Source organism: Chaetomium fimeti (genome assembly GCF_033439085.1).
Source record: "Chaetomium fimeti strain CBS 168.71 chromosome Unknown B0H64scaffold_3, whole genome shotgun sequence".
NCBI classification, from domain to species: Eukaryota; Fungi; Ascomycota; class Sordariomycetes; order Sordariales; family Chaetomiaceae; genus Chaetomium; species Chaetomium fimeti.
The window spans coordinates 4,169,109-4,185,934 of NW_026944331.1; the positions used below are offsets into that span (position 1 = coordinate 4,169,109).

The 16,826-nt window shown below is 58.2% G+C and overlaps 4 protein-coding genes across 4 annotated transcripts; 3 read left to right on the forward strand and 1 right to left on the reverse strand.

Moving 5' to 3' along the window:
• The first annotated feature begins 412 nt into the window (after positions 1-412).
• Positions 413-2,127, forward strand: B0H64DRAFT_135363 (uncharacterized protein). Its single transcript, XM_062798199.1, has 2 exons — positions 413-1,087; positions 1,204-2,127. The coding sequence occupies exons 1-2, from the start codon at positions 569-571 to the stop codon at positions 2,095-2,097; spliced, it is 1,413 nt and encodes a 470-aa protein (XP_062661489.1). The 5' UTR covers positions 413-568; the 3' UTR covers positions 2,098-2,127.
• Positions 2,128-2,521: 394 nt separating this feature from the next.
• On the forward strand, positions 2,522-4,295 carry B0H64DRAFT_135393 (AAA family ATPase-like protein). Its single transcript, XM_062798200.1, has 4 exons — positions 2,522-2,819; positions 2,894-3,661; positions 3,737-4,068; positions 4,143-4,295. The coding sequence occupies exons 1-4, from the start codon at positions 2,676-2,678 to the stop codon at positions 4,273-4,275; spliced, it is 1,377 nt and encodes a 458-aa protein (XP_062661490.1). The 5' UTR covers positions 2,522-2,675; the 3' UTR covers positions 4,276-4,295.
• Positions 4,296-5,148: 853 nt separating this feature from the next.
• B0H64DRAFT_135395 (uncharacterized protein) lies at positions 5,149-8,650 on the forward strand. The gene is made up of 2 exons (XM_062798201.1): positions 5,149-5,781; positions 5,998-8,650. Exons 1-2 carry the CDS (start codon positions 5,394-5,396, stop codon positions 8,469-8,471), a joined length of 2,862 nt encoding a protein of 953 aa, XP_062661491.1. The 5' UTR covers positions 5,149-5,393; the 3' UTR covers positions 8,472-8,650.
• Positions 8,651-14,660: 6,010 nt separating this feature from the next.
• Positions 14,661-16,015, reverse strand: B0H64DRAFT_393535 (signal recognition particle, SRP19 subunit). The gene has a single exon (XM_062803648.1). The coding sequence runs from the start codon at positions 15,807-15,809 to the stop codon at positions 14,895-14,897; it is 915 nt and encodes a 304-aa protein (XP_062661492.1). The 5' UTR covers positions 15,810-16,015; the 3' UTR covers positions 14,661-14,894.
• Positions 16,016-16,826: the final 811 nt, after the last annotated feature.

Consider the following 16,826-nt stretch of genomic DNA (forward strand, 5'->3'; position numbering starts at 1 on the left):
CGTCTCACCCCACCATCTCGGCCATCTACGTCGTTACTACCTACGCCGGCACATGGAGAAGACCCCCTACGCCATCTCGCCCGCCATTACCCCCGTTGCCAACCATTACCCACAAATTCGCTATGAATGGAACCGGGTTTTCCGAGGGGCGAATGCGGGAGGTGTGCGCGAGGTTGCAGCGAGACCGGCCGTCTGCCCTCCGACTAGGGCTCTATCCGACGTTCTAGCCCCGATCCCCGGGGCCAAGGCCCGGTGACGGAAAGGATGCATCAAGAACGATTTCTACTGGCCCCAAAACGACCCTTTGGTTCTCGTCGTCCGTGTTAATGCGGCATCCTCGAGGCACGCTCTCGGGAATAGCACGCACGCCTTTCTCTCCCCAGTGTCCCCTTCTCTCCACTTTTGGGGCGTTCTGGAGCCGTCATCGCATCACACTCGTTCTTCTCGGAAACATCTACAACTAGCCAAACCAACGGATCTCTGTGTAAATAGCAGTTGGTTGCTCATCTCGCAGCAGCAGCCTCCCTCCCTTTCACGCAGCCTCACTTTGTTGGAGTCATTGGCAGCCATGGCTGGTTTCTTGGACCCACGGGGAGCCTCTCAAGGGAAGACGAGGCTTGAAGATCATCAAGATGGGGACTCTACTAGCCATCTTCCCACGGCGGAATGGAACAGCAAACCATCATCACCCCTCCTCAACCCGAGTGCCTCTCGATCACTCTCCGCCAGCCCCGTGTCCGAGTATGGTCTACGCTCGCCAAGCCAGTCGAGAGGGCTTTCCCCAGCCCCTAATTCTAATGGCCTAGAACGGAGAGCAACATTGTTAGAGGCGTTGGGCAACTTCTGGGGTAGAAACCGAGGTGTGGTTTTGGTGGCTGTTGCGCAGCTCTTTGGGGCTTTGATGAATCTGTCAGCGAGGCTTTTGGAGCTGGAATCAGAAATGCACCCGTTGCAAATCCTCTTTGCTCGTATGAGCATGACAACCGTCATATCTTGTTTGTACATGTGGTGGAGGCAGGTACCTGATTTCCCCTTCGGCGCGAAAGGAATCAGAACCGTGTTGGTTATACGAGGCGTCTCCGGATTCGTAAGTACTACAATCATTCTTCCTGTTGGCACCCAAGCGTCTTGGAAACCGCATTGCCGTAGAAGAACCTACACAGCATCTGTAAGTATACCAACAAATGCGCTAACTTTACCCAGTTTGGTATCTACGGAATGTGGTTCTCCATGATGTACCTCCCGCTGGCCGAAGCAACCGTCATCACCTTCCTCGCACCGATGCTGGCGGGGTACATATGCCACATCCTCATGAAAGACCCCTTCACCCGCAAAGAGCAACTAGCCTCGCTCATCGCCCTAGCCGGCGTAGTCCTCATTGCGAGGCCGACCTCCCTCTTCGACGGCACCGCCACCGCCCCCATCAACCCCGAAACCGATCCCACAACCCAAACCAATCCAACAACAACAACCACCCCACACCCCGGCGCGGGCGAGGACGCAACACCCGCCCAACGCCTCGTCGCCATCCTCGTCGCCCTCCTCGGCGTCCTCGGCGCCGCAGGCGCCTACACCACGATCCGGTACATCGGCACGCGCGCCCACGCGCTCATCACGGTCACCTACTTCTCCGTGTGGAGCACGCTGGTCAGCACCGCCGCCCTCGTGCTCTGCCCCCTTTTGGGCATCGGCCAGGCCGCGCCCCCCATCGTCAGCTTCGCCGGCCTGCTGCCGCCCACGGCGTACGAGTGGTTCCTGCTGCTGTCGCTGGGCGCGTGCGGGTTCGTGATGCAGTTCATGCTGACGGCGGGGATCGGCGGGGAGAAGTCGAACCGCGCGACGGCGATGGTGTATACGCATATGCTGTTTGCGGCCGGGTTTGATAAGTGGGTTTTTGGGCATGAGATGGGCGTGGTGAGTTTGCTGGGGTGTGGGTTGATTGTGGGGAGTGCGCTGTGGGCGGCGCTGGGGAAGAAGGGGGGTGGTGGGGAGGTGAGGAAGGAGGGGGATGTGGAAGGGGTGCCGATGTTGGATGGGGATGAGGAGGATGGAGAGGAGGAGAGGTTGGGAGAGAGGGGGGCTGGAACTGGGAGGTGATGGGAGTGTGTGAACCTGGCTCTTCTTGGTGATACAGAGCACCCCGTAGACCTATGAACCTATAAACAGGACCGAGCACTGGCACCTACGAAGTAAGGAGGTATATACATGCTGTTGAAGTCAGTACCTAGCGAAATAACACAGGGGCACCCCGATGTGAATGAACTTGCAAGTTCCCGACTAGTAGTACCGAGCAGGGCCTCAAGAGTATTCTCCGGTCTCAGCGTATCCTACCCAACGCCTAAAATAATAAAAATCACAATTCCCTTATTCAATTACCCCTTGCTTCATCCCACACCTCGGTGAACATCCAAGGTGCAAGGTGAGCCGTGCCCACCGAAGTGCACAGACCCACTGCACATGGGTTTCGCGACTTGGAAATTTAGTTGGGGCGGGCAACCTGGAAGCTGCTGCCAGAGCTCGCGTCCCACTGTACGACCAAGCAGCACTTGCTCCATCCAGCGCTGTCGTTCGTTCTCTTTTGCAACACCAGCACCGACCCGAATCCCACCATCTCGCATCAACCCACTCCCAAAACGAACCCAATCGAACCACCATATACACTGTAACAAGCCACGATGGTCCAGATTAGCGAGGTGCGCGGCAACAGTCGCGACAACCGCACTGCGGCACACACGCATATCAAGGGACTCGGTCTCAATTCCCATGGCATTGCTGAGAAGCAGGCTGCCGGGTTTGTCGGCCAGTCGAGTGCCCGTGAGGTATGCACTGCTGCTGTTTGGATGATGTGGTAGATGAATCATGGCTAACCTGTGTTTGTTCTTGGTCTTTGTAGGCCTGCGGTGTTGTCGTCGACCTCATCAAAGCACACAAGATGGCCGGCCGCGGTGTGTTGCTAGCGGGCGGCCCCGGCACCGGCAAGACGGCGTTGGCTCTCGCCATCAGCCAGGAGCTTGGCACGAAAATCCCATTCTGTCCCATCACCGGTAGCGAAGTCTACTCGACCGAAGTCAAGAAGACCGAGATGCTCATGGAGAACTTCCGCCGCGCCATCGGGCTCAAGGTCCGCGAGACCAAGGACGTCTACGAGGGCGAGGTCACCGAGTTGACCCCGGAGGAGGCCGAGAACCCGCTCGGCGGCTACGGCAAGACCATCAGCACGCTGCTGATCGGGCTCAAGAGCGCTCGCGGCCAAAAGAAGCTGCGCCTCGATCCCAGCATATACGAGGCCATCCAGAAGGAGCGCGTCCAGGTCGGCGACGTCATTTACATCGAGACAAACACGGGCGCCTGCAAACGCGTCGGCCGGTCGGACGCCTACGCCACCGAGTTTGACCTCGAGGCTGAGGAGTATGTGCCGATTCCTAAGGGCGAGGTCCACAAGAAGAAGGAAATTGTCCAGGACGTGTCGCTGCACGACCTCGACGTGGCAAACGCCCGCCCCCAGGGTGGCCAGGATATCATGTCCATGATGGGCCAGCTGATGAAGCCCAAAATGACCGAGATCACCGACAAGCTGCGGGGTGAGATCAACAAGGTGGTCAGCAAATACATCAACCAGGGTGTAGCTGAGCTTGTGCCCGGCGTGCTCTTTATTGACGAGGTATGTATCACTCAAAAAAAATGTGATATGCGGCGGGAACTGTGGAGCTGACTTGACTACCCCTCGCCTCGTTAGGCACACATGCTGGACGTCGAGTGCTTTACCTATTTGAACAAGGCCCTAGAGTCACCTATTTCGCCTATCGTCGTCCTCGCTTCCAACCGGGGCATGTGCGCCATCCGTGGCGCTGATGATCTCGTAGCGGCCCACGGCGTGCCCCCCGATTTCCTGACCCGTCTCCTGATTATCCCCACCCACCCGTATGAACCCGAGGAGATTAAGCGTATTGTGCGCATCCGGGCTTCTACCGAAGGTGTCCAGATCACGGATGCCGCCATCGATAAGATTGCGGAGCACGGCGTGCGAATCAGCCTTCGTTACTGCCTCCAACTGCTGACCCCTGCGAGGTATGTTGTCTCGGGTGCCCGCCGTGTGTGTGTGGAGAGCATGCGAGGGGATAAGTGTGCTAACTTGCTGGCAGCATCCTCGCACGCGTCAATGGCCGCGCCCAGATCGATGTGCCGGATGTTGCGGAGTGCGAGGACCTCTTTCTGGACGCCCGACGCAGCGCCAACGTGCTGGCTAGCGAATCTGGCGCCGGCTTTATCTCATAATTGCATTGGTCGTCGGTTAGACATGGGGGGTTGACAGGGGTTAAGGGCGCAACTTGTCACATTTTCTGATTTTCTCATGTATGATAGAATGAGAGAGGACACGGGCAGGCAGGTTTGGGAAAACTGCGTTGCGGATCGGAGTTGGCGCGGAATGCTGGTTTTTGGTTTCATGTTGGCAACCTTTTTTTTCTCCCGCGGGATCTGGCTGGCGGGCGGTTGGCTGCGTGAGTTGTCGCCCTTTTAAAGACCGTTGATATTTCCCATAACCACACACCACACACCACACACAGCGCCCAACAGCTTGTTCTCCCGCATCAGTCACCCCTCCGACGGCCGGTGCAGGGCACCTGAATGGAAACGAACAAGTGGAAGCAAGCAAATGGGCGGTGGCTTGGCCCGATTTGGCTGACATGGTCTTTGTTCAGTGCTGCGCATTCCAGACGCATTCCAGACAGAAGGGAGGGCGGCATTCTGGGGGGAATTCCTTTGACATTGTCCCGTTGGCTAGAGCAGGGGTGGCTGGCCTGGCGATTGAGTGCCTCCGCAAGGTGCAAAACTGCGAACGGAATTCTGCAAACGCTGGGGACAAAGAACCATGGGACGGGCACTCCACCACCCTGCGGCGCATTCCCGAGACATCTGAAGGGCCATCCACTCTGTTAGCCCCATGGAAAGCTGGGACCCGTCTGCCGCGTGCCCGTCATAATAGCGATGGCGGCCTTGGTTGCCAATGGGATAAGTACATACATTCGGCTTCTGTTGGCCGGGGTCATTGTGCGGCCGCTGAGTGAGTGTGATGGGGAGATAGGTCACAAAGGAGACAATCCGCCCCGAACAGCCACGCTCTGATTTATTATTATTCATTGGGGGGACTGTTGAAACAGACCACTTTTTGCCCCCCCCCTTCCTCTTCCAAGTCCGCCCTTTCCTTTCTCTTCACCCTCTATGTGAGCAGAGACACACAGATCACCACGTCTCTCGTCAACCACTGGGAAACAAGCCCCCTCTCGGTTATTGCTGCGTGGATTCCTGCTCCTCTCTTCTCACTCCTCCGTTTGTCCAGGACCCCAACACTGCTTTCCCAGGGTCAAAACAAAACAAAAACAAAAACAAAAAAAATGACAGACGTGGTAGTCGCCTCTTCGCAGCAGCGGCACCACCCGGCGTCGACTGGCCCCATTACTCGCTCAGCCGTGGCTGCAAAGCCGGGCGGACTAACACCGACAGCAGCTGCGAGACAACACGGATCCTCCGAGACCACCACCCCGGCAGCCCCCTTATCCTCCTCATCTGCTGGCACAGCTCCACCCCCGGAGCCCGCTAAGGAACCACCTCGGCGGCCTATAACTAGGAAGCGTGCTGCCTCCATCAACATCGAGGAGGCCAACCGGTCCAAGATCGAGAACTTGAGCCTTACCACACCCACAGCCAGCACCGCGAGCCCGCGGCCTATTGACGCTATCTGTCTCTGTACCCCAACCCCAAAGGTACCTCGGCCTCGAAACGGTATGTTTTTGTTTTCTTTTTCGCTTTCACTGTGATTGTTTCGGGGATGAGCCACTGTCATGTTTCTTACCTGTCTCTTCTCGCTCTGTTTTGTCATTTCCGACACACGCCCCTTCCTTTGCCGTTTGATGCAGGGGGAGGGGCGGGCGAGAGAAAAATGGCAAGGGGGAGCGACACCTCACTGCCAGATAGTTACTGACATGATTGCTTACCTAGCTTTTATTCTTTACCGCCAGCATTACCAAGCCGAGGTGGTGCAGCAGAACCCGGGGCTCGCCAATCCTGACATCTCCAAGATCATCGGTGAACAGTGGCGCGACGAGCCCGAAGACCGCAAGAACCAGTGGAAGCTCCTCGCCGAGGAGGAGAAGCAACGCCACCAGCGTCAGTATCCAGACTACCGATACCAGCCGCGGCGCGGGAACAAGTCCGGAAGCTCACAGTCGTCCCGGCCTGCAGTCGGCCCGGGTGAGGACCCGAACCGCTGCCCCAAGTGCGGCGGACGGTACATTGTCACCCCGAGAACGCCCTCGACACCCTTTGTGACACCCACGGTTTCCAAGCCGGCCAGCACCCCGTATCACGGCCTCCCTTCATCAAGAAGTGACATGAGCCGACAAAGCCGCACCCAAGCATACTCTCATTGGGCCGGCCCGCAGAGCACTGCCAGCCTGTACGACACCAACGAGGATTACGAGAGAGCCCTGTCCCCCAACGAAACCAAGCGGCGCCGGTACAACGCCCAGGGGAGCTACCACAACTTCCACGCCCTCCCGTCGCCCCCGATCCCCTTCACGCAGCAGCAGCACCACACCTCATCCTCCCACTCCTACCCCCGCCAGTCCCCCCTCAGCAACCCAACCCCAACCTCCAACTACCCGCCGCCGCCGCACTCCGGCCAGTCGGTCTTGATCCCGCGCAGCAGCCCCGGCCCGATGATGCCGCCTCCGCCGCGGCCCACCCACTCAGTGCCCCTCACCCCCAGCGGCCCGGCCCCGTCCGTCCCCCATCAGCAACAACATCATCAACAACATCAACAACAGCAATACCCTCCCCCATCATCACACCCCCGCCACCACGCCCCCTCCGACATCGACGAATCCCTCCGCCTACCCCCCCTCCAAACCCACCTCCCCACCGACACCACCACCACCAACCATCACCACAACACCGACCCCACCACCGGCACGACCGGCCCAACAGGCCTAGGAATCATGAACCACCCCACCCCAACAATGGCCTCGTCATCATCATCATCATCATACTACACCGGCCCAGGAGCAGCATCTTCGGCTTCGGCGGCAGCAGCAGCAGCCAGACGCGAGCGAGACGCAGCCGAGCGTGCGCATGCCCGCTCTGTCGAGGCGATGGTCATGAGCATCCCCTTTATTAATAAGCTGCGCGTGCTGGAGCGGATTAGTCCGCCGTTGGGGCCGATGGTTGGCGCTGCTGAGACGGTGGCACAGCGTCATGGTGGTGGTGGTGGTGGTGTTAGTGGTGGTGTTGGTGGGAGGGGGCCGGTGATTGCGGTGGAGGGGCCGGATGCGCGGTTGGTGAGGGCGGTGGCGGCGGTTGTGGAGCGCGCGTTGAAGGCTGTGTCGCCTCCTGTGGGGGACGGGTGTGGTGGGTGGGATGTGCGGTGCTGGGAGGATGCTGGTGTGGCGGTTCCGCGCCGGCAGCGGGAGCAGCAGCAGCAGCGGGGGTCGGTTGGTGGTGGTGAGGAGGATGTGGTGATGGGTGAGTCTGGCGCTGGGGAGGGGAGTGGCTCGCGGCATGGCAGCATCGCTGCTTCGGTGGCTGATGCCAGCCCCTTTACGGCCTACCTGCGCACCATCAGCGACTGGCACGCGAAGTCGGCCGAGATCGTCGACTTCGTCACCAACATGTCGCCGGCGTCCTCCTCGGCTTCCGCCGTCCCCCCTAGCCAAACCCGCCTTTCCACCTCAAGCTCATCCTCCTCGGCCGCCAACTCCTCAACCACCACAGACCCCAATAAGACCGAAGCCGATTCCGACTCCACCCCGCGCCCGTCCAAGCCCACGTCAACAACAACAACAACCCAACAACGCCACCCACTCCCCACCAGTTCCAGCCCCCGCAACACCACCAACATCACCCCCACCACCAATACTACTACTACCACCACTCACTCTGCAACCGCCCAACCCCTCCCCCACCTCCCCATTGCCCTCCTCCCCTCGGGCTTCTCCCTCACCCTCGCCGACCGCTTCGCCTGCGCCGTGCCCATCTCGGACGCCTACGCGCCCGTCGACCACTGGCAGTGGATGGCGACGCTGTGGCGCGGCGTCGTCGGGTCCGATCTGGTGGTTTATGTGTCTCCTTCTTCTTCTTCGTCGTTTTCTTCGGGTTCTGCTGGTTCTTCTTCTTCTGCTACGGGTTTTGGTGGGGGTGGGGGTGATGGGGTGGTGATGGGGCCGGGGACGGTGGAGGTGAAGAGTGCGGGGTTGATTGTGGTTAAGGTGCCGGGGGTGGTTTCTGGTGTTGGTGCTGGGTCTGGTTCTGGTTCTGGGGTGGGGATGGGGGGTGTGTATGGGGAGAGGGAGGGTGAGCTGGTGGTGGATGAGAAGATGGAGCGGCGGTTGGGGTTTGAGGTCGTGGAGTGGGTGCGTGCTGGGGGTTGGCTGAATGCTGGACGCGGGGTGGATGGCGGGATGGGGATGGAGTATTAGATTGGATAACATCTAGGAGGTATCAGGTTCTACAGCATGTCAGGCAGTTGGGATGGTAATTTGTTTGTGTAGATGGTTTGCTATGGTCGGTGATGGTATGCGGTGGTAAGATGGAAAGTAAAAAGGCTTGCACAGTATCTACATCTTCCAATGTCCCTGCCCGACTGGATGTGGTATCTCCTGCTACTCAGTCGACCTTGATTACCGCCTTGCCATCAGATGGATTGGCATCCCGGGTCTACGCAGCAACCCGAGTACACTGACCTTGGCAAGGAAGTTGGTAAACGGAACACGAAACAACCGGTCACGACATCCCGTCAAGCCACCCGATCCGTAATCTAAGACAGCCGTCACGGCATGGGCGTGTCTCGGGAAGCTGCATTAGATCCGGGGAGTGTCTGGATTGGCCTAATGGTTCGAGAAATTTGGTGTAACGGCCTTGAGATGCCGGAGATTTGTTGGCGGCGGCAGCGGCTTGCAAACGCAACTCGAGAAACCGGCCCGGGTTTGGGGTTAAAGGAAGAGAGATTGGGGGGCATCCAAAGAATTAGGTGCCTCCTTTGTACCGAAGAACCTGGAAGTCACGACACGGCCGTCCTCGTTCCCAGAGCCCTCCCCCTCCCCCTCTGGGGGTCGTGGGTCGTGCCTTCCCCATGGGGGGTCGTGCCTTCCCTCTGGAGGGGTCGTGCCTCCCCTCTGAGCTTTGCTCCTTCCCTCCGTGCTGCCGTTCCTTCCATTTTTGAGTGATCGGCCTTCACCAAATGGCATGTTTGGTGTGTCCCTTTAGCGGGGAGGGAGGTGTTGTTTAGGAGGCTTGAAAAGTGGGGCATTTTGACTATTTCAACGCGTCCCCAGTCGCGGCTCCTTCCTCCCACTTCCATCTTCTTCAGAAGAAAGAGCATTTTGATCGATTGAAGCATCAACGCATTCAAAGCAATCAGAAAGCATTCAGAAAGCAATCAAAAAGCAAACAAAAGCAACCAGAACACACAAAGAAAGCACCCAGACATCCATTCTTCGCTCCCAGCAACCGCGATCGCCCGGAACCACTTGCTCTGCCCGACGACAGTCCTCGACCGGCAGCCTCGACCACCAGTCTAGAGCAACCGCGACCGCTAACCACCAGCTAGCTCTGCATTGCACAGCAGCTTCTCGAACTCGAACGACATTGCCATTTCATCAAACCAGTTACCACTCGACACCGCTTCCGCAACCGCAGACACCGCATCGTCCACCACTCTGCTCAGAAACCGCACCCGACACGACTTGCTCACCAAACGCGTCCAGCACCAGCGCGTCCTGTCCGCCCCGCAAGTCCGAAGCCCAACACCACCGGACACCCCACACCTCAAACGTCATTACCACTCCTTTCAGCCACAAGCCACTTCAGCCACCGAATCAGTCTGCTTTGTCTTGCGCATAGCAACCACACACTTAATTAAACGAACAACACCACAGAATGTCTCAGCATTAGGTATCTGTCTCTGACAATATGTCTGTGTTGGAGTTGGCCGAAGGACGCAGAGTCCAGCTGGCTGACCAGCGCTATGGTATGTGGTATTTGCGCGCCTTGGGCTTTTGAAGCCTCCCCGTGACTCCCGGGCGCCCCAAGAAATCTCTTGTGCTAGAATGCAGCTAACATTGACGGGCAGGAACCATACGCTTTCTTGGCCACACCGGCTTTGCACCCGGCATGTGGGTCGGTGTTGAGCTCGAGGAGGATTCGGGCAAGAATGACGGAAGCGTCAATGACGAGCGCTATTTTGACTGCACCATGGGTTATGGAATGTTCGTCCGTCCCACCGCGCTAAAGCTGCTTGCCGAGCCGCCCGCGCCGTTCATGCCTCAGCCCAAGAAGAAGGGCCGCCCGAGCAGCATGTTCTCATCCGCCTCTTCTCGGGGTTCTACGCCGGCCGATCCTGCCATGAACAAACGGATCAGCTTGAACGCCCCAAGCCCGACGCCGGGCCAGAAGCCGTCCCGCACACCCAGTGGGATCAGGGTGAGTCGTTTTTTTCTTCTTTTTTTCTTCTTCTTTTTCATATATGACCAAGAGCACCAAACTGACATTTTCGCCTTAGTCTCCCACCAGATCACCCACCAAGCAGCTGGGCACTGCGCCTTCGAGCGGAGCTCCGTCCCGAACCACCACCCCTTCCAATGCAAAAGCAACTCCTGGGGCTCGCTCCCGCCCGTCCATTAGCGCGCCCCGACCCTCCATGGCACCACCTCCGATGCCGACTAGACAGGCTCGGCAGGCTTCATCGGCCACTGTTCCCAAGGCAGCCGTTGGCCCACCCAAGACCACCGGTGCCCCTGCACGCACTCTGAGTGGCCGACTCACCGTTGGCACTAAACCAGGTGTTGCTCGCCCATCCGCCACCAGAACCTCCTCGGCCGCTCGACCGGGTTCTACCAAGTTTCACACCGCTGGTCAGCGCTCCAGCTCTAGCAGCGCTGCGTCCGGCCCAAAGAGCAGCGATGAGGAAATTATATCGCCCCCGCTCACCAGCCCTGTCCAATCGAGGACCATGGCACTCGAAAAGCTTACCGGCTCAACGGCCACCAAACCGGCCACTACCACCAAATCGCAAACTACCACTAAACCATCAAGTACCGCTGTGGCATCGCCACGACCCGCGCCTAGCAACGCAGCTGCCACGAAAGAGATTGAGGAGCTCAAGGCGAAGCTTCGCGTTATCGAGAAGAAGAGAATCGAGGACCGCGAGAAGCTCAACGCACTCGAGAAGACCAAGAGCGAGCGCGACAGATTTGAGAGGATCATCCAGACGCTGCAAATTAAGTATCAGCCTCAGCAGCAGGAGATTGCCGACCTCAAGCGGCAGCTCAAAGAAGCCGAGTCTCGCCTCTACAATGTCGAGGATATTCAGCAGGAGCATGAGTCGGCCATGGAACTTGCCACCCTCGACCGCGAGATGGCAGAAGAGATGGCCGATGTTTATAAGACAGAGCTCGATGCCCTCAAGCACAAGACCGAGGAGCTCAAGCTTGAAGTTGACATCCTCCGCGAGGAAAACTCCGAATTCACCAAAGGCATGTCATCCGATGACATCGCTAGCACCGGCTGGCTCCAGATGGAGAAGGATAACGAGCGTCTCCGGGGAGCCTTGATCCGACTCCGAGACATCTCTCGGGAACAAGAAGAGGAATTCAAGCACCAGATCAAGGAGATGCAGGACACCCTCGCCGAGAGCGACGTCTTCAAGGACAAGCTCCATGCTTGTGAAGCGGAGCTGGCCCAGAAAGAGAGTGCCGTCGAGGATCTACGGGAGCAGCTTGACAATGCCCTCGGCGCCGAGGACATCATCGAAACCCTAACGGAGCAGACCATGAACCAGTCAGAGGAGATCAAGGAACTCAAGGCTACCATTCTCGACCTCGAGGAGCTCAAGGAGGTCAGCGACGAACTCGAAATTAACCACGTCAACAACCAGAAAGAGATGCAAGACGAAATCGACAAGCGTGATGCCGTCATCGCCGAGCAGGCACGCCTGGCAGCCGTTCAGCAGAAGGCCACCGAAGACAACGAGTACACGCTGTCCCGCTTCCGGGAGCTTGTTACAAGCTTGCAAGGCGACCTGGCAGACATGCACGCTTCTCGGGCCGTCACTGAGAACGAATCCGAACAACTCAACACCCGGTCCAGGGCCATGCTGGACTTGAACATGAAGCTGCAGATCTCAGCCGCCAAGGCGCAAGTCAAGACCATCGACCTCGAGCTCCGCCGTATGGAGGCGCAGGAGGCCGAGCAGCACCTCGAGATCGTTACCATGTTCCTCCCCGACACCTACCAAACCGACAGGGACTCTGTCCTGGCCTTGCTGAGATTCAAGAGACTGGCGTCCAAGGCCGGCATCCTCAACGGCTTCATCAAGGAGCGAGTCAATGGTCAACCCCATCCGGGTCACGAGAACGAGCTGTTCGAGGGCTGCGGCGCCATGGACAAGCTTGCTTGGGTCTCGTGCATGTGCGACCGCTTCATCAACTCCATCAGCCATTGTTCGCTCGAGCAGTTCGCAAAGTACGAGGGGGCTTTGTACGAGCTGGAGCCCGTTGAACGTGCCCTGAACGGCTGGATTGAAGGCCTGAAACAAGACGACTTGAAAGAGCAGAAGTGCTCTGCCGAACTGCAGCGCACCATTGCGCTCATGACCCACCTCGGCGAGGTTCACATTTCATCCGACCTCGAAAGCTTTGCAGACGACATTCACATGAAAGCATCCCTGATGCAAAGCTACTTGGAGTCGGCAGCCGTCTCCTTTACGGCCACGGCAACCATGGTCCAGCGGGTTGTCACTCAAGACGAAGAAGAACTTGGCCAGCACTTCTCCAAGAAGACCGAGGGTGTTATCACCCATACGCGCAGCGCCAAGGTTATTGCTAACAAGACGGTCCGCGCGCTGGAGGATCTGAAGTCGAGATCACTGTCTCTGCTCCCCGAGACCCTGGACGCGTTTGAGCAATGCGAGACTGCAACTGCGGAGCTTGCCGACATGGCACGGAGAATCGGCCTCGACCTACACGATTTCTTGCACGAAGAGGGCAGGACCGACCCATACACCTACTCGGATGTCCAGTCATGCACACAGAAGACGGCTATGACTGCTTTCAGCTCAGATGATTCGGAGCTCTTCTCCACCTACCTGAACAAACTGCGATCCGTCACCTCACAAATCTCGGATCTCGCCGCCCTCAGCACCGATCTATCACACACCCAAGAATTTGAACGCAACCCGGCTCCATGGATTCTGCGGAGCCAAGAGCTCAAGGTGCTCAAGACAATACCAATCGAAGTCGAGGCTGAGGCCCGTCGTCTCAAAGACGACCTCACCAGTGCTCGACGCAACCTCGCCATTCGCGAAGAAGATCTCAGCACGGCCCATCTCAAAATCGAAACCCTCGAATCCCGCATGCGCGACGCCAAAGCCAAGACGTCGCGCATTTCCGAGCTGGAATCACAAATCGAAACCGCCAAGGAGCACGCCGCCACCCTCTCCGAGAGCATCGAAAAACAAGATCGCGAACTCAAAGCGCTCGAGCTTGAGTGCGACAAGTGGAAGCAGGTCGCGAGCAGCAGTCGCGTCGTCACCGGTGGCGGCGCCGAAGAGGGCGAAGCTGGCGTCAAAGCCAACCAAGAGCGTGCGGTGGCCACAGCACGCGAGATCGAGAACCTCAAGACCGAAATCGACGGTCTTCGATCCAGCGTGCGCTACCTACGCGATGATAACCGCCGCGCACGTACGAGCGAACAGCCGAGTTACGACTGGCTTGCCGAGCCACTCATCAAGAGTGTCCCGCCCGCCGAGCAGCGCAAAGCCAACGTTGCCAGCGAGAGTAGGGCTGTGCTCGGTGAATTGGTCAACCTGGCGAGCGGTGCTACCGTCTACGACATGGCAAGCTTGCCCGCCGACAAGGTGGCGTGGAAGCCTGCCAGAGACACTCCACAGTACCACGCAGCCAAGCAACTCGAAGATTTCGTGGCATGGAAAGCATGGCGAACGGAAGCCATGAAGAATGGAAAAGCAGTCACAGGGAAACTCGCTGTGAAGATGGGAGACAGCGCATTGGCTAGGAGCATGAATTCCCTGGGGAAGCTGCAGTTGTCGATGGATGGGGATATGAAGGCGACGGAGAGAGATTTGGAGATTGCCAAATCCCAGGTATGGGACGCGCTGGAGGGAACTCGGCAGTGGTTGTTTCGGTGATGAGGAAATCAAGCGTTGTTTTGTCTGACGGAGAGGAGCGTTGGTTGTTTTTGTCCTTTTACTCAGCGGGAGATGGGCATTGTATTGGTTTCTGGGGAGACTAGCGTTGCTTTTCATGTCGGGGACGAGCATTGTTATTGCCAAAGGGAGACGAGCGTTGGTTTGTGTCTGGGTGGTGGAGAGACGAGTATTATTGTTCTCAGGAGAGATCAGCGGTTGGCTTTTGGGATTTGGATCAACCACAGTGTTTTTGTGGCATAGCGAGGCGTTTTGTTTTCGAGATACCCCCGACAGGTTTAGAGGGTGGAGAAGATGGTGGTTGAGCGCGCTTTATCTTGCCTGGTTCATATCGTGACGTGATTCTCGTAATGGTATCCTATATTCACCAACAACCGTGGGTATGTTGCAGGTTGGGGATAGATTTAGAGTGAGCGATGAGAAATGGATTGTCTGGGGCTTTTGCGGTCCAATATTTTATGGGAGTGACGCCAAATCAGTATGGTTGGTTGATTACATGCAGTGTGAATGTTCTGGCCGTGGCAAACTTTCAGCCCAAGGTCTTCAGCCGGATACAAACCATACAACTTCCGAACCCTGTCTAAGATGACGTCTCGCCGAACGGAACAGACCAGCGTGCAAACGCACAGACAAGACTCTCAAAATAAACGAATTTTTATTACCCCGCCTCTACGCACATTTATTTCCCCTTGCCCTTCTTATCCCTCTTGCCGCCTCCTCCGCCACTCCCGCTCCCGCTCCCACCGGCAGCACCGCCCCCGCCCGCAGCGGCCAACAGACTGGCCATATCCGGCATGCCGCCGGGCCCGCCGCCGCCGCCCTGCTGCATCTCCTTCATCATGTCCTTGAGGAAGTTCTCGCTCACGCCGCCGCCCGTCATGGCCGGGCTGTAGTACGGCAGCAGCTCCCCCATCTTCCACCCGCGCGGCACCGCCGGCCGCGGCCACGCCGCCCCCGGTTCCTGCACCTGCGGCGGCATCGGCGCCCCGCGCACCTCCATGCGCAGCGACAGCGACGCGTCCGTCGTCGGGTTCGAACGCAGGTGCTGCGCCACCAGAACGTACAGGTGGTGCTTATTTGCCACGGCCGTCGCACCGGCCACGGGCTGCCGCAGGTTCACCTTCACCCGCCCCGGGTTCGCCCAGTCCTTGGGGTGGATCTTGCCCGCCTCCAGCACCGTCTGCAGCCGCAAGCCCGCGCACGCCTGCACGATGTCGATGGCCAGCGGGTTGGCCACGGCCAGCGCCCGCGACACCCGCCGCCCCTCGGCCCGCGTGCGCGTCGCGTCGAAGTAGACCGGGTACAGGCACTGGTAGGCCTTGTAGGCCTTCTCGTCCGTCGTGGTCTGCATCTGGGGCGGCGGCGGGGGGTAGAGGGGGTTGGGGTGTTGGTGTGCTGGTTGTTGTTGTCGTTGGGGTGGTTGTTGTTGTTGTCGTTGGGGTGGTTGTTGCTGCTGCTGCTGCTGGGTGGGTTGGGTGTCGACTCGTCGCATGATGTCGGATTCGACAAAGTCGTCGATGTCCCCCTCGGAAGGGTCTGACATGCCGGCGTCGCTGTCGCTCTCGGAGACTTCTTCTACCCGCGGGTGGGACATGGTGGGCAGTAGTGTGGGCGGTCGGTAGGTAGGTAGTGTGGTGGTCGTGGTGGATGTGGGAACTTGTGGTTTGTGGGAGGAGCGTGGGGAAAGTTGATAACTGAGAGCTTGGAGCAAGGACTGGAGGTCAATAGTGGGGTCCTGGGGCCAAAATAAGGTACGGTCCGTGCGTGGCACGGGGTCGATATTGTTGCGAATTGATAGTAGCAAAGCAGCAGTTTTAGCGTATAATGGCTGCACAGCAACACTAAATTACTGTACCCACATCCTTCATCACATAAGGATTGAGATTCTACAGGGTCAGATAGTACACCAAAATACGTATGCACGGTGCGCGTATATGGCAGGGACTATCATAGGCCCGAATAGTCTTCTTTTTTTGTTCCCCTTTCCAGCCTTCGCCGTTGTAAAAGCGGCGATCCGGCCAGCCGGCAAGGGGGAGTCGGGTACGACTACAGATTAGTACTTGTACTTTCACCCAACTCCTTCGTAGTTACCTAGGCCCCTTGGCGGCTAGTCGGGCTAAGTTGACTCGCCAGATTCCAGACACCGAACTTGACCTCGAGGGCGCCACTCAACAACCTGAAGTCTCCCGCCGGGCTGATGTGCGGAATAACGACTTTCTGAATATATCATCGCTAACTCAAGCCACCGGCGACGAGGTACCCACTCTCTTGGCCCTCCCGCACTCCTCCCTTCGGGCCAGCAAGGACGGTGAACAGGGGGCGGTGAGATGTTGAGATGGGCCGAGCGGCGATTGTTGCTACTGGCCACGTCTTCGTTCCCGAGTATGGAGAATGGGGTGTGCACCGTATTCGCTCTGCAAGTTTGTTAAGGAGGAGCATCCTCCCGGCACCAAGGTCAAGGCGCACAAGTCGTGGGGTTGATCGATTGGGCGGTCTCTGTCGGCTAGACTGGGTTTGGTTGGGTCGGTTGGGTGTTGTGATGGGTATGACTGTGGGAGGAAGGCGATCCAGAGCTCATGAAATCGGTAATTGTTGGAGACGCCTGAGAGCA

What these genes read in the sequence shown, in the direction of transcription:
- B0H64DRAFT_135363 (XM_062798199.1), top strand. Translation starts at nt 569, where the DNA reads ATGGCTGGTTTCTTGGACCCACGGGGAGCCTCTCAAGGGAAGACGAGG. An exon ending in TACGAGGCGTCTCCGGATTC is followed by an intron (nt 1,088 to 1,203) that starts GTAAGTACTACA and finishes AACTTTACCCAG; the next exon opens with TTTGGTATCTACGGAATGTG.
- B0H64DRAFT_135393 (XM_062798200.1), top strand. Translation starts at nt 2,676, where the DNA reads ATGGTCCAGATTAGCGAGGTGCGCGGCAACAGTCGCGACAACCGCACT. An exon ending in GCGTGCTCTTTATTGACGAG is followed by an intron (nt 3,662 to 3,736) that starts GTATGTATCACT and finishes TCGCCTCGTTAG; the next exon opens with GCACACATGCTGGACGTCGA. An exon ending in CAACTGCTGACCCCTGCGAG is followed by an intron (nt 4,069 to 4,142) that starts GTATGTTGTCTC and finishes ACTTGCTGGCAG; the next exon opens with CATCCTCGCACGCGTCAATG.
- B0H64DRAFT_135395 (XM_062798201.1), top strand. Translation starts at nt 5,394, where the DNA reads ATGACAGACGTGGTAGTCGCCTCTTCGCAGCAGCGGCACCACCCGGCG. An exon ending in GGTACCTCGGCCTCGAAACG is followed by an intron (nt 5,782 to 5,997) that starts GTATGTTTTTGT and finishes TTGCTTACCTAG; the next exon opens with CTTTTATTCTTTACCGCCAG.
- B0H64DRAFT_393535 (XM_062803648.1), bottom strand. Translation starts at nt 15,809, where the DNA reads ATGTCCCACCCGCGGGTAGAAGAAGTCTCCGAGAGCGACAGCGACGCC.